Source organism: Danio aesculapii, chromosome 25 (assembly GCF_903798145.1).
Source record: "Danio aesculapii chromosome 25, fDanAes4.1, whole genome shotgun sequence".
In the NCBI taxonomy this organism is placed as follows: Eukaryota; Metazoa; Chordata; class Actinopteri; order Cypriniformes; family Danionidae; genus Danio; species Danio aesculapii.
The window spans coordinates 21,439,878-21,457,237 of NC_079459.1; the positions used below are offsets into that span (position 1 = coordinate 21,439,878).

General features: G+C 36.3%; 1 protein-coding gene across 8 annotated transcripts in view; it reads right to left on the minus strand.

Annotated features, from left to right (window-relative positions):
• The window catches only part of ppfibp2b (PPFIA binding protein 2b), a 105,476-nt gene that overhangs the window by 35,845 nt on the left and 52,271 nt on the right, over positions 1–17,360 (minus strand). For 7 of the 8 annotated variants that reach the window (XM_056452417.1, XM_056452418.1, XM_056452420.1 and 4 more), the window contains 3 exons: positions 11,184–11,270; positions 6,714–6,827; positions 2,729–2,866 (listed from right to left, as the gene is read on the minus strand). In XM_056452417.1, coding sequence (XP_056308392.1) covers positions 2,729–2,866; positions 6,714–6,827; positions 11,184–11,270 — 339 coding nt within the window. Of the gene's footprint in view, positions 1–1,892; positions 2,867–6,713; positions 6,828–11,183; positions 11,271–17,360 lie in introns of those variants that run through there. The other variant, XM_056452416.1, reaches the window with a different exon arrangement.

Below are 17,360 nucleotides of genomic sequence, written 5' to 3' on the forward strand. Positions count from 1 at the left end.
CCAATATCAATAGCACAACTTTAGCAAACTGTACTGTGTGAGCGCACATGTAGTGTTTCTTTGCACAGTGACATTGCCACCTACTGGTCTGGCATGTATAAGGCAGTGTTTTAAGTCAGACATGTGTGAACAGGTATAGTTCAGCCATTGTCGGTATGCAAACATTTCTAAAACACTGAGATAACCTTTAGTAATTAAATGGATGTTGTTATAACTGGGGAAACTGCTGTAGCTTGTTTTTCTTGCATAATAAAAGACTTCTGGCAGATTTCTTTTTACATCAAGTGTTTAAAAATATGTATGGATGAAAAAAGAAATGCTCCCATTTTTCTCTCCTTGAGTCCTTGGCAGTGCTTAATTTGAGCTGGATCTTGATGGATCCTGTTCCGGAAAATATTCGGGTTTTGTGTTCCGCTATTTATTTTAATTGATCCAGCATTAACTTTTGCGTGGTGAATACCTGCATGTGTGTGTGTGTGAGAGAGAGAGAGAGAGAGAGAGAGAGAGAGAGAGAGAGAGAGAGAGAGAGAGAGAGAGAGAGAGAGAGAGAGAGAGAATCTGAATAAGTCCGAGAGAAAAACAGCAAGCAAAGCTGTGTTGATATAAAGGTAGTCACTTTCGACCAATCAGCTTTCTTACGCTTACAATCACTCTTATTGGTTGGTGATTATCGTTTCATGCACAGTGAGCAGCGAAAATAAATAACGCCATGGTGGCCTACCTAAATAATATAAATATATTTTCAAAATGCCAGAGGCAGTCAAGCATATACAGTTGAAGTCAGAATTATTAGTCCCCATTTGAATATTTTTTTTTTACTTTTTTAAATATTTCCCAAATTATGTTTGACAGAGCAAGGAAATTCACACTATGTCTGATAATATTTTTTCTTCAGAAAAAGTCTTATTTGTTTTATTTCGGCTAGAATAGAAGCAGTTTTTAATTTTTTATAAAACCCTGTTAAGTTATAACCCTGTATAGTTATATATATATATATTTTTTTTCAATAGTCTACAGAAGAAACCATCGTTATACAAAAACTTGCCTAATTACCCTAACCTGCCTAGTTAACCTTATTAACCTAGTTAAGCCTTTAAATGTCACTTTAAGCTGTACAGAAGTGTCTTGAAAAATATGTAGTCAAATATTATTTACTGTCATCATGGCAAAGATAAAATAAATGAGTTATTAGAAATGAGTTATTAAAACTATTATGTTTAGAAATGTGTTGAAAAATATATTCTCTCCGTTAAACAGAAATTGGGAAAAAAATATAAAGGGGGCTAATAATTCAGGGGGGCTGATAATTCTGACTTCAACTTAATAATCATATATATACACATACATTTTTTTTTTTAACCATGAGTAAATTTAATAATGAGCCCGATCAAGAGAACATGAAACTGCGCCCCTTGATCAGGATAGCATGAGACAGAAGCAAAGCGATCTCAAGTCAGCCAGAAAGCAAGACGGAAGAGGTAACTGTGGGCTCTTCTTGAAGACTGGACTGAGTGAGTCATTTTCGCTTGGCACATGTTAGTGAAGTGAACTGACTGTCAGTGGTGTTAGTAAACTGAATAGTGATGTTTCATACAATTTATGTTTGTAGCTACAAGTTTGTTTGCTACATCCGCCTAGTAATGTCACGTTCCAAGAAAATATTTAATTGTGTGATGTACGTTGGTCACAGTAACTTTTATTTCCTAGTTTTGTTCCGGAAATTATTCATTTACAAATCAAGCACTGGTCCTTGGTATAACTATCTAAAACATGGCAAATACTATAAATGATTATTTAATATTATAACTGTCTCTAAAGGCCAGCGATTATTAGATTATTAAGCCAGATTATTATTATGAGCCAAGGACGCCACACAAATGCATATTTATATGAATATTTCAAGCTTCCATTTATTTATGTTAATTTCATAGACTGCAATAGTAAAATTTCCTGATATTTTCAGCTGTGGGAAACCTGTCCACTTGGTTGTTTGGGAAATGGCTTAAAATAAAAGCAACCTTTCAACTTTTAGACAGCAACACAGAGATTCAGTCTGTTTAAGAAAAACAAAGCTCAGGACAGATGCAGCTTTAAAGTTTTATAGTATTTGTCTGAGTCTCTGTTTAGTCTGTTGGTTCTACTTGGTGTGTTACACTGGGAATCTGATAACTAATTAGGTGTTAGAGGCGATAAATGGACAGGATCTACATAAACACACCACAAAATAAACATGCCACCATGACTTCCCTTCTCACCAGTTATGTTTCTATGCACCATATGGAAACATCAGATCAAATATCAACTCAAAACATTGAGCAGATTTACTGATCTTGTATTTCAAGATGGTACTCAACATGGCTACAATGTAGTGCTATTCTTCTTATCCATTGAAAAAACACACTTTTCTATATTAATATATGCCTAAATGTATTAAACTACACATATACTGGCATGGCTGTTTTCTATCTGTGGCTTTAATTGAACTTGAGCCAACAGGTGGACAACAAAGACACAGACAGGCACAAATAACGTCAAACAGTCCACCAAATTTCTCATCAACAATCAATGTAAAAAACAGTATTAGAAATTAAATCTTAAAACAGATGGAGTCAACAAGCCATCAGAATAAACCGTTATCATTAAAACAAATACAATAACACAACATTACTGAAGCATCACTGGATGAACCCACTGCCCTACGCGATGATCTGCCAGCCTGAAACAGTACCTCTGCTTTATGATGTTTGTCCTCTTCATCAACGTGGTTGTGTTCCTCCTCCATGCCGACCAGCTTGAGTTTCAGATAGGAAACTTCATCCATCAGTTCCAGTTTCTGAGTCTCCAGTGAAGTTCGACTGAAGAGCTCCTAAATCACGAGAGCGCATGTTAGCAAACACATGGCGACACACAAACACACCCTCGCGCTTGTACTGTACACGGTGACAATCATACAGCGCATACAGCCATGGATTTGCTAGCCAAGATCTCACAGTAACGTTAGCGCCGCTAAATATACTCAAGCAATGAATCCTATTTTTACTTCCTCAGCCTATCTGGTGCCTGTATGTGAGAAAGACAGGAGGGCCAAAAGAGGGAAACGTGGTTTCTCAGCATTCCTGACACTATGGGCTAAATTCAGCAGGGCCAAATAGTGACTAAATAGGTTTGTGCGCATAATGACCTTCATGACAATGTGTTGTGGCAATACTATGATTGTTTCCAATGCTGTGGTTCATTGACGTATAGGTTGTACACTTTTGAGACAAAAAAAAACTGTCATTTGTGCTTTCTGTTAGTCATTCATTGTAACAATAATTATATTAAGCCATATTTAAAACAAAAATCATCTCATAACATAATATAATATTATTTAAAGATTACAATACAGCCTTAAATATGCATTAATTATTGTTTTAAATATGTATACTTTGCTAATAAGTAATAAAAACACTGAGTTTAACTCATTTGAGAGATTTCATGATATACGAACATATAACGAAACTTAGCATAAGCACTTATCACAATATGTTGGGTTGTAGCTAAATGCGATACAGCTGCTGCCAAAATTAAACAAGAATTATTTAATAAATGATTCATTAATTGTATTTTTTTAACATCTACCCCTACCCTAACCCTAAACGCACCCCTTACAACCATGTTAAAATTCGAATCATTGTTGTACAGTGTCAGAAAAATGATGCAATATTATTGTGACTGATGTATCTGCGGCTGTATGCCTTCTAGAGTTCAATATATTGCCATCAGCTGATAAATATTTATTTTTTATAGTTGCGTCCAAAGTGGCACACTATACACTTCTGCACTATGTACTTCTGCACTTACACACTCAACAGCATGGTATATGATTATAGTGTTGTCCCAAATGAAACACTAATGTTTAAGCGGAAATCTGTCTGTCAGGTGATGTCACTCTCATAAACGCCACGTTGCATTATGGGTCTAGCTGCCATTTTTGGGTATCCGAGAAAACATTAGCTGTTATAAGGTTTTAGCGTCTTTTGTAGAGTAAATACAGTGTTACGTTCTTGTTGTGTGAAGGGCTGTAATATTAAGTCACACGATCGAAAAGGTAAGAAAATAACCGTTTTCCAGATGATTTGATTAGGCGGTTGCCAAATTAGTAAAATAAATGACCAAACTACAAAAAAAAAAAAACAAGCCATGAATATAACCGCATTCACCATCGTGAAGTGGTATAGTCACTCTCCTAGGAGAATACTGCTTTCACAATCTAAAATAAATAAAGTAATCCAACATTAGTATCCGAAAGCTCTGCCCCTTCCTCTAAGTGAGCAAAGCTGTGGCCGTTGAAGTGTTCAATATTCCACACTTCTTTTTAATGGTTGAATAAGTGCACTTATTCTTTTTGAAATGAAAAGAATATTTCAGTGTGAATGCACTACTTATACTATTTACACTATAAAATGGCGTAAAAAAGTTGCTAAGTTTGTGATTTGGGATGCGCCTTATGTATCGTCATTTTAAAGTTTTGGCTAGAGGAAAGACAAGATGTTGTTCACATTGATGTCAAAGTCAGGACTTTGTGGTTTGTTTGTGATTTGTTTTTATATCGGGTTCCATAAAAATCATTAAAAAAAAGTGCTGCATCGCACATTTTATATATTTAATAAGTACAAGTCAGAATCAGTATGTCATTCCATTTTACACAAATATGCTACACTGAACAACCATGGAACATTATTTCACCTATATTTCACATTTTCACAAGTCATTTAAAACATTAAAATAGATTTTTTATATATTATTTGCATTTAATATGCTATCATTTTTATAAACTTATTTTTATGCAGAAACCAAAACCATGTACAATATATGGTGTCATGCAAACAACTTCTGCAATTTGCATGTTTGTTTATGAACTCGTTTTGAAAATGCAGCAAGTTTCCAATGAAAGTAAGGTCAGCAAATTTTATCTGGCTCATACTTTACCCAGAATTACCCTTAAACACACAACTGAAGATTTCAAAAGCTGCAACATAGCTTCCTCTTTCACCACCTGACTTCCTCTTTTTAGTTTCTGAATCAGAAATCAAAAAGTTCCATGTCGTTCCAATCATCAGAAAGCACAGATACTGTACAGTATAGCCACAATGTGAATCAGATTTCTTTTTTTTTCGTCCACTGACTCATAAAATGGCCAAACTAACCTGAGGGTGAGTAAATTAACAGAAATGACACTTTAAAAGACTCCATTTCCACCTAATAAAATATTTTAGAGGTTGGAAATTATTGATCAGTTGAAATGGCATTGCCTACTTTAAATAATAATAATAATTTAAAAATATAAATACAAATTATACATTTTACAGTGTTGAGTAAATATTTTAAATATATATATTTTTAACTGTATAATTTTATAATTTAGCCATTTAAAAAAAACATTTTAGTAAATTAAAGTTTTATTTCAATTGTTTTAATAAAACTAATACCAATTAATAAAACAAAATATAATATACAATAATGTCACAACTGATTGAATTTCTCTCACAAACATTTTTTTTTTAATCTTGCCTTTAAGTATCCATAATCACGATCTAAATCTCTAAACATTTTGTTGGGACATTAGCAATACTGTGTATCTTAACTTCAATTTGAACCAAGAGCCGAACAACAAACAATGATATTTGAAAAAACTGCCATGTCTAAGCTGTGGCTTTACTTGCCCCATCAAGCAAGGAAAACATGAGGGCTCTCATTATCTCAACATCTCTGGCATTCCATCATGATATGATTGTTGGTGAAAAAAATCCTCTTACTAAATCCTGATCATGATCCAAGAGAAAACGGCTCAGTAAAATAACACTAAATTAGTTTGGCATGGCATACCAATTATACGATCAGATTAAATCATTTAAAAACTATTAATGATTTAATTTTAATAGCAATATAAATAAATTTTAAATTGATTCCAATTTCTTTGTTTTTAATCAAAATAGTAACAAATTAATAGAAAAGGCGCTGATAGAATACAAATGATTTATGCTCGTTTATTCATAAATTAATGAATGACAGATGAAGATGGAAAAGTGTGGCTAGAGTGCAAAGAAACGTCACATATTAATCATTTAACCTTTTGTAAACATTGTGTCAATGATACAAATCGGTATGAATGAGTTTGAGTTTTTTTTTAATCTGACAGTTTAAACAACAACAAAAATAAAATGAAACCCAGAAATAATGATTTATTTCTGTTGCTCCACTTGGAAATGCTAAAGGAACAGTTTGGTTTCCAAAACCAGTACTTTGTAAATGATACTATGCAAATCAAAGGAACAGCTGCCAGCAAACACAACAACTAAATGGTTTAAACCAGTTAGCCAAACAGCAAACTCCACAAAAACATGCAAATTTATCACACGCTACATTCACACAAACAAACAACTACCTCCTCAGAGACACACTTACGAAAGACTGAACGTATAATTACACCAGGACTGAGCAAAACCACATTCATAAATCAAATATACACAAAAAATGCAGCAATCTCAGCAGTTAATCTGAGTCAGGTCAACATAATTACGACCGAAACTCCTGAAAGACCCCAAATTGCTCAGGTTTCCACAACTAAACAGTGTTTTGAAACAGTCAGTCAGACGAAACCGACAGGTAAAAGCTTCAATCATTTTAAACTTCCCCCAAAAAACTCCAAATAAAAGCACAGGATATCTTACCTGCTGGAGCATTTCCTCAGTAGAAATGAGTTTGTGATGATGTTCTTCCAGGGAGCTTTCCAGATCTCGGATTTTTTCTCCTTGAGCTTCAACCTGGTCAGTGAGGACACTCACCTGAAACACAACAAGGCTAATGTGAAACCCGGCTGAAGTTTTCCTTACGTCGCTTCCTCCTACAGGTATGAGGATTGCAACACACGCACGGCTCCAAAGTCTAAACGGCAGAGGAATGCGAGCCTTCGATTGTGTGATTTTGGGTTCAAAACGGCCATTCTTTAGCCTTGACACACTTCCATGCTAACATGTGGGGCTGCTTGAGCTTCTATTGTTTTGAAAGTGTCCTTTTGTTCAGCAGCAACTGAAGGACTGCCAACCAGCAGGACAGGTAAAAGGAGAAGAACAACACCTTGAGGGCATTTGGAGCCAATCGTGTTCATCAGTGTTTCAGAGAGCAAGGAAATCCACCAATCGCAGAGCAAGAGGGAAGGGCTTGTGTACAAGGGCAACTTTTGACACTTGTTGCAGAGTTAAACAACCTAACTTCTTAAAGGTGAAGAGACTTTTTTTCTCATAAGTATCTTTATTTAATGAGCAGGAAGGTTGATTTATTTTATCCTTGAAGCTTGAAGTTTGAAGCAAAATTTATAAGCAATCACACTTACAATATTTGTCCGGTTGATTACACTGGGTAGACATGAATTTAACTTGAATCCTTTTAATGGGTCATATTTGAGAAAAGCTGAACTATGGAACAAATCATTTTGAGCTTAGTTGCAAAACAAACATGCATCATGGGAAATGTAGTTTAGGTCAGTATATGACATAAAGCAGCTTGGACTTTATTTAAATAGTTAGGTTGCACTTAACACAAAGCACCACGTCACTCGCTCTAGATTTATTAGTGGATGTTTCCACTTGAGTTGAATATCTTGAACATGCGATTGAAGTGAAACCGGCATGGTCGCGGCAAACGTGTCAAGCATTCTACATCATTTGTGCTGCCCTGCTCTCGCAGGCTAAATGAAATGTTATGGCAGGTCAGATTTGACCCGTGGGCCTTGAGTTTGATGCTCCTGACCTAAAAATTCTGGATGCCATCTAGTAATGCCATAGCAACCACCCAGAAACCCTAGTACCACAATAGAAGCCACCTAGAATACCTTAGTAACCAAATAGAAGCCCTAGAATCCCTCAGTGATACGCTAGAAACCACCCAGATACCCTAGTAGCAACACCCTCAAAACCATTTAGAATTCCTTAGCAATTACCTAGAATACAAAACCGTCACCACCATATTTAACCACAACAGACTGTCAAGGAACACATTAGAAACCATATAAATACTATATGAAAGTAAAGCTCTAGCACCCATCCCCTAGAGACGTCCTAAAACCATATAAAATACCCTAAAAATACCCTGAAACAAACCTAGCATGGACCTAGACAACACAGCAAGATCCTAGTGATCATCTATACCACAAGAAACAGCAGTAACCATCCATAGATAAATACACTAGATATTGCAGCATGCATCAATAGCGCCGCCACATTCGTACAGTGCTCCAGGACACATCGTCACCTTAGAATTCTAAGGTTCCATCTTACATTTTTGTCAAAATTGAGTTATTGAGATAATCTTATTAAATGGCAACTTATTTACATTATGGGATGTTTTTTTTAAAAAGTTGTTTACATTTTAAGACTTTTTATTTAAAAAACAAATGTTACCCACACACTGTTTGCTATGGAATGCAAAAACTTTGAACTCAATATCTCAAAATCATTCAGAACGCAGTAGAAACCTTACAATTCCAAGGTGACAACAACACTAGTCAACCGCAAAGCCAATGTGAAGATGGTGGACTTTAGCGCTGTGTACAGGTGTAGTAACGAGGAAACAAAGAAAACAAAGCATAAAGGCAGAACATTTCATAGATAAGATTTATTTTTTTCCGTTTTTGTATGTCACGAACGTTTGTGCAAAACAAGTATTGATGATAATACAGTTTCTTACTGCACTGACCATTAGGCAAAGTAGCGCACTAAACACTACGGTTATATGCTAGTTTTGTTGAATAAAATTAGTAAACAATGTAAATGAAACATGACAATAAGACGCTGCGGTACTATAAACGTGTATTACTGTCGGCTAAGTGAATGAGTCGTTCATAACGAGGATTGATTCACAAATGAATCGCTCCCTCCGTTAGAATGAGAAGTGAAAGCAGGAGTGGGGGTGTGTTTCAGGATATGGATTAGATAAAATTTAACAGGGAGGGAGGGTAATACATTTCCATGCACACAAACACATGCTATGTGTCGGCAATACCCGCGTGGTCACTTATCTATTGATGTAGAAACGTTATGTTAAATTATAATTTTCATAATTTCAAAAATATTTGCATACTGACCACCAGTAAAACTCCCGATCATAGATATATGTATAGATGTGTATATATCTCTGGCTCTGGATGGCTAGTCCTCCACTGGACCTTGGTCCCACATTCATTTCAAAGGAGCGCTACCCTGTACTAAAATGGCGGCTCTATTGACGCATTCTTTCCAATAGACAACAATAGCGTAGGTGACATCTAATGCAAATATCTATGTTAACAATCTATAAGTCCTAGCTACCATCTAGCAATCCCAGTACAATCACTCAGAAACCTAGAAACTGTCAAGAATAAATTTTAAACCACCCAGAGTAATTTAGCAACCACAAAAATACCCTAGCAACACCCTAGAAACCAGAATTCTTTAGCAATCACCTAGAAGACAGAGCTGTCACCACCAATCACATAGAAGCCATAGCGACCATCCAGGCATTCCTAAAATCATAGAGACATCCTAAAACATACAAGTACTCTAGAAATAAACCCAGATGCACCTAGATATCATAGCATCATCTTAGCCACCCTCTAGTATACCAGAAATGTTATTGTAACCATCTAGAAGACATAGATACCATCTGGAAATGCATCAGCAAGCATCCAAAACCCCTAGCAATGTACTAGAAGTCCTATTATCTCACTAACAAAACCGTAGCAAGCATCCAGGCACCCTAGAAACCATAGGAACCCTAAAAATCACTAAGACTTTCCTACAGTAGCAACCACTAGAGGAACCAACAATAACAGTGTAACCATCTATAAGTCCTAGATACAATAATGAAATGCATTGGCAAACTCCCTAGCAATGTACACTACCTGAAAAAAGTCTTGTCGGCGATCCCAGTTGTAAGAGCAACAAATAATAACTTGGATCATTTGGAAAAGTAGCAGAAGGTCGATTTTTCCGATGAATCATCTGTTGAACTGCATCCCAATCCTCACAAATACTGCAGAAGACCTATTGGAACCCAGATGGACCCAAGATTCTCAAAGAAATCAGCCAAGTATGGTGAAGGAAAAATTATGGTTTGTGGTTACATTCAGTATGCAGAGTGGATGGCAACATTAACAGCCTGAGGTATCAAGGCCTTTGTAATGCCCATTGCATTACAAACCACAGCAGAGGGCAATTCTTCAGCAGGACAGAACTCCTTCTCATACTCCACATCAAAGTTCCTGAAAGCAAAGAAGGTCAAGGTGCTCTAGGATTGGCCAGCCCAGTCACCAGACAAGAACATTATTGAACATGTCTAGGGTAAGATGAGGGAGGAGGCATTGTAGATGAATCCAAAGAATCTTGATGAACTCTGGGAGTCCTGCAAGTTCTTAAAAGAAAAGTAGGTGAAGGTGCTCTAGGATTGGCCAGCCCAGTCACCAGACATGAACATTATTGAGCATGTCTAGGGTAAAATGAAGGAGGAGGCATTGAAGATGAATTTGTTGTTCCTAAAACCTGGATAGGCGACACAACTTTTGTCAGGTGGTGTACTAAAGCCCCCTAGCAATGTCCATGCAATGACCTATACAGCCTAGCAACATCTTATAAACAATTAAATTACCATAGATACCACAAAACTACAAAAGCAACTCGGACTCGGACCATTTAAATTTCTTTTATCTTCTAAAAATATCATATAGACAAATAGTAGGATATCTGGTCTACCTCTCAAAGATCCACAATCTGAACTCATTTTTACTGTTCAAGCTGAATGTCAGCTGATGAATAATCTGTCTTAAATAAACACAATCTTGCCAGTTTACAGTAAACACATACTATTCTAAAAGAACAAGTTCAAGCTAATAATGGCTAAACTCCCACTATGGAATCTACAATCATGGCTGAGTGACAAGTTAAAGAACACCAACCCCCTAACCTTTCCACAGGCTCTCCCATTATTGTGTGATCTACGACCGTCCCATTGTGCTGGGTCACCCTGGCCTTCATTCACACAGAAACTACAGTCCCCCGATTTGACCCTGTGAGGTTTCACAAGCATGTTGGCTAGTTGTCTTCTCATTGTGTTGACATTGTGACTATAATGAGTTAAAATGCCTCAGAGGCCTGAGTGAAATATCTCACCTGGAGAACCAGAGACTCTTTGTCCCCTTCTAATCTCGCCAGCCGCTCTTGATAGGTCTCATTGTTGCTTGAGCTCTGGTGGTTAACCTGTAGAGACACATGTATTTTAACATGAGAGAAGCCTTCAGGACTGTAATTGAACTTTAATGAGTAATTTTAACGCTTTAAGTGTTTTTTTTATCTATAAGGGTTTCCCAAATGCCCTCTTTATAAAGTGCTGAACCACGCACAAACACACACATCTTCATGGTTATCTTCATGGAGACTTCCCATAGAATCTATGAAAGTGTATATTCTATCCCTCTACCACCAAAGCCCAACCCTCACAGAAAACAATCTGCATTTATACATTTTAAAAATAATTCATTCTGTGTGATTTATGAGCCGCTTTCTCATGTGGACCAAAAATGTCCCAACAAGGTCAACATTTACAGTTACTGCTATATTTTAGGGGATTTCTTTACCCACAATGTAGGGAATACAAGGTACACGCACACACACACACACACATGCACGCACGCACGCACGCACGCACACACACACAAACTGAGAGTCAACAGAGGATATAACCTGCTTGTCTGCTTTTTTTAGAGAGTGAATGGCTTGCTGCCAATGACAGAATAAACTTCAACAAAGGGAAGCACACAAGAAAGTCAAATGCATTATATTTGTTGTTTTAAAGGTGTTAAATAACATGTTGGCATCAAAAATAATCTGACAGGTTTGACATCCATTCAATACCACCACAATGGAGGAGCTCATTATAAATTAATGACAAAAAAAAATTGCATAAGGTTTGAGGGTACAATAGCAATGGGAATACAATAACATGTTTTAAATATAAAGGTAGACAGACTGAATGATAATAAATGCTAGAACAACATGACAGATGGATGGATGGATGGATGGATGGATGGAGGGATGAATGGATGGATGGATGGTAGATAGATATATGGATAGACGGATTGACGGACGGACGGACGGACAGATGGACGGACGGACAGACGGACGGATGGACGGACAGACAGACAGATAGATAGACAGACAGACCAAAAGACGGACGGACAGACGGATGGATAGATGTATGGATGGATGGATAGATAGAAATCGAGATAGATAGCGAGATGGATAGATAGATAGACAGATTGATAGATGGATGGATGTTGGATAGATAGATAGCTGGATGCCCTGCTGAAAGATCCAGCTTAAACCAGCCTAGGCTGGTTGGCTGGTTTTAGCTGGTTGACCAGTCTGGTTTTAGAGGGGTTTGGGCCATTTCCAGGCTGGTTTCCAGCCATTTCCAGCCTGGTCTTAGCTGGTCAGGCTGGAAAATGACCAACTAAATACAGCTAAAAACAGCTTGACCAGCCTGGTTTAAGCTGGACATAACTGGTTTTGGCTGGGATCCTGGTCAAGCTGGTTTTAGCTGGTCATTTTCCAGCCTGACTATCTAAGACCAGGCTGAAAATGGCTGGAAACGAATCTGGAAATGGCCAAAACCCCTCTAAAACTAGGCTGGTCGACCAGCTAAAATCAGCCAACCAGCCTAGGCTGGTTTAAGCTGTTTTTTTTCAGTAGGGTGGGTAGATAGATAGACAGAGATAGATAGAGATAGATAGATAGATAGATAGATAGATAGATAGATAGATAGATAGATAGATAGATAGATAGATAGATAGATAGATAGATAGATAGATAGATAGATAGATAGATAGATAGATAGATAGATAGATAGATAGATAGATAGATAGATAGATAGATAGACAGACGGACTGACGGACTACCTAAATCTGTTAAGTTTACAGACAGTCTCAGCAAAAAACACACTGGTAAAAAAACTCATCACAGAACATGAGGTAAGACACAGCCAGTGCTAAGCTAGCAGAGCTAGCGCTTGCCACACGGATAATCTCTCTCTTTTAAAAGCTTGGGCTGTGTCCTGGGCTGTCAATTCCTTCAGAGTGCCACAATAAAGCTGTCTACTCAGGGTTTACAGGCCAGCTGCTGGAGGAGTTATAGGGTTAAGCCTGTCTGAAGTCGGCTCTCAGTCCTCACACATGAGGATTTCACAGTCCACAGCAAATTCAAACTCTACTTGGGAGCTTCAGTCTTTATCTTTTGGGAAACAGATGTGATTTCATTTGATATTTTATGTTAAGAACTCAATAATAAACAGCTCAACCTGTGTTTTTGGAAGATTGTAAAACATCTCAAGCAGTAACTTGGCAAAGGTGTCATATTAGTTCGGTAACACTTGATGGTCCATTTGAGTATTAGTAGACTCTCTGCATAATATCTGTTAATACTGCTCCTTCAACAGATATTTAACTGACTATATGAAACTTTGCAAGTACATGTCAACTTACACTAACCCTAACCCCAACCTAACAGTCTACTTTTAATCTAAGGAGAATTAGTTGGCATGTACTGTAGATGCAATGTACTGTAACTTAAATTCAACAACCGGACAATCACAATAAAGTGTGACTATTAGTTCTGACCAGGCTGACATAGTAACCAATTGGCAACTTTAAAGCAAACTAAATTAGATACAATATCCTGGAAACCATGGAGGCAAGAGAGAGAAAAAAGCACCTCTGGAGTGAGAGAGTATAATCACATGTAGTGTTATATAATAAGCCTTAAATTACACAAATAGTGCAGTAAAGTACCTCTATAGTGCAAATGTGTTGGGGTCATTGGTCATTACCTGATTAATAGTCAGGAATATGCACTCAAACCGTTTTATTACACCACACTTTCTATTGGTTCAAGATGTGCTGGTATCAATGGTTAGACATGAGTACCATTTAAAAGGCCTTGTATTTGTTTAGCCGTTACATATACTGTAAGACCTTGGAAAAGGTCAGATATTACAAATTAATGGAAACTTTGTCTAAAAATACATTACAAAATGATGATAAAATAATTTAGTCTAATAAATGAACTATTACATAACTTTAGTTTAAAAATAAGTTATAATAAACAGTTTATATTAACAGTTAAATATTAAATGAATGTTTATATGTGTATATTATAAATATTTCCAAAAGCTCCAAATGGTACTTTTTCCCCCTGAAATTAGTTTTTGCTGGGTGGAATGTCTACAGTCTACAATGAGTTCAGTAAAAGTGGCACTAAAAAGTGGTCTCCCAATTTTTTCCCCAGAGTTTTAAATAAAAATAATATACAGCATATAACAGAGGTTTTATTTATTTTTTTATGATGGAAAATTAATAGGAAAATCATTTCGTGCTAAAAAGAGGGACAGGCCCTAATAACACTTGATGCTCAGATTTTTTTTATTTTACTATTATTTTTTGAAGTTGAAATGACGTTTACTTGAACACCAATAATCCGATTTTAATACGATTAAGACAATCCTCTGATTAAGAATCAAACAGCGATTTTTGATTAATTTAATCCAATTAAGATCATAATTGAACTAAACAGAAACTGAATTAAGATGTTAAGTATGCGATTTTAGTCGCATTATTGAAGTGCACTACAAACATGAAAACACCGCAATCAAACTATTACCATCGTGAAGGATTTTCTTCGCATTTTGCGACAGGATAGTCTATACACACAGCTGTTTGACACTATTCTATTCTCCAAATAGTGTCATATTGCGAAATGCAGAGTTTTATTTTTTCCATTCGGCGTGCGGTTTCAAATTCCATAAACAACACTCCTCCAGCAGTTCATTCTAGCATTCAATATCTCATTTGTCTCAGGGGCATGCATCAAACATTCCTGAATGAAAGTGAAAGTGCCAAATTGCAGTTAAAGTCAACAAATTAAAAATTTAACACCAAAATTAACAAATGAAATGAATGAAACTCCGGAGGAAATGTGGATAACGCGGTGATGCAATGACGTTAATCAAATTATGTGCTATAACATGTAAAACGGGATCATGAAAGGAACATTCAAAAAGCAACTCATGTCAACACTTTAATCATATTATTGTCTTATTCAGAAGGCAAATAATCAGATTACTGGGGTCCATATAAACGTTGTCAATGTCTCTAAAAAAAGAACTTGCATATTTTAATGTTTATTAACTTATCTGAACTACACTTAACCTACAGTAAGAACCATATCCATAAACATAAAGAACAATTAAATTACAGCCTTAATAAAACCAAAAGATACCAACACAGCTTTTGCAGTAATGCCATAGATAACCAATTTGGTTTCATTGTGTGAAAATTTCTTCAAAGTACAATTTTTTAATAGTTTAAAGAATATTGAAAGAAATCTAAAGAACCGTTTTCCACTATAAAGAAACTTTAGTGCTAGAAAAGTTTTCACAGATGTAAAAGATTCTTCATCAATGCCAATAAGACGTTTATTTTGAGAGTGCAAATGGATCTCTTCTGGAATGTAAAGATTCTGGTTCTTTATGGACCAATTAATAGAATAAAAAACAACATAATTTTTAAGAGTGCGCTAAAAATTTAAGTAACTTGACCTCCTTCTTTAGTCCTTTCTGACATCCTGCCCTGATCTACAGCTACTTTAACCTTCAGAGCCAAGTTCAAACAGAGATTCATGAAGCTCTAGAGCACCAATTCAATTTATTACTACACCAGAGGGATGTTTATAAGCAGGACAACCCACAAGAGCTGGAATTTCCCTCTTTTCATGTCCCGCTGGTTGCTTGCAGAGCCGTAAATGACTTCAGAAGAAACTACAGAGATCATTATTACTCCACCGTCCAAGAATGCATGACAATATTGACAATTTTACAGCACAACCCTTCCCTAAAATACTGTAAAGTTCCTCTACTAAAACCTGCTTTTCCTTGAGACACAATTACTGTCATTTCTTTCTGGAATCTGGAACTTTGGAATGTAATGGTGGGCTTATACAGTGGAAGTCAAAATTATTAGCCCTCCTGTAAAATTATAATCCTTTTTAACTAATTTCTAATATCTCATTTTATTTGTATTTGACATGATGACAGTACATAATATCTGACTTGTTATTCAATTATTCATTTTCCTTCGGCTCAGTCCCTTTATTAATCAGGGGTTGCCACAGTGGAATGAACCGCCAACTTATCCAGCATATGTTTTACACAGCAGATGCCCTTCCAGCTGCAACCCAGTACTGGGAAACATCAATAAACACTCATTCACACTCATACACTATGGCCAATTTAGTTTATTTAATTCACTTATAGCGTATGTCTTTGGACTATGGGAGAAACCGGAGCACCCAGAAGAAACCCAGGCGAACACGGGAAGGACATGCAAACTCTACATAGATATGTGATCATGATTACATTATGAATTGCAAACATTTATTTGTTACAAGTTTTCTAAAATACTATGTTTAAATATGCAAATAAGGCATTATTTAATTAAACCAAGAGGCAACATCCCGCTCTCCCTCTCAAAGCCAATATGTTTGGAGGCTGGCTCCAGGTACTCCAGATGTTCACTGACTGCAATGCTAAATTGGCCAATTTTACAGCTGATAAAAACATGTTTAAAGCCTGGTACAAAAGATGGTTTTAGTGCATATAGCAAATACTCCCCTTCATGACAATTGTGAGGGGGTGAATTTTTTTAAAAGTTCTATTAAGTCTGCATAATTAAGGGTGTGGCCACTTGAGTGACAGTTAGGTCTCGCGGGTCACCGTCATGTCATTCTGGCTGATTAGACGCTGAGCTCAGCATATACATCATATTTTTGTTGTGTGTTATGTGGATTCACACAGTCAATTGCCTATTGGAAATATTTCCTACAATTATATAGATACTATAGCACGCTGTGTGCACTTAATTGTGCTCACAAACAATTCAAGTTGCCTCCATTTGCAAGGTGAGTAAAATTATTTACTCATATACCATATCAATAATGTATTTGTTATATTTAAGATAAATTATTATTTATTTTCTTTAGACCTGTAATGCACTCCAAAATCTGACAGAATGATAGTCTGTGTTTGTAAATGCAAGGCTATTTATGACATCCAGGCATAACACTGTGTGACAATGTTTAAGATGACTGTTCTGAAACGTTGTCATGCAGTGTTATGCCTGGATTTCATAAATAGTCTTGAATTTACAAACACAGACTGTATTTAAAGTATTTGAAAGTAATTCGCGTTTTCCTCCTGTAGGAAAACATCATAAGAACAATGCTCAGTGGCTCAACCTACCA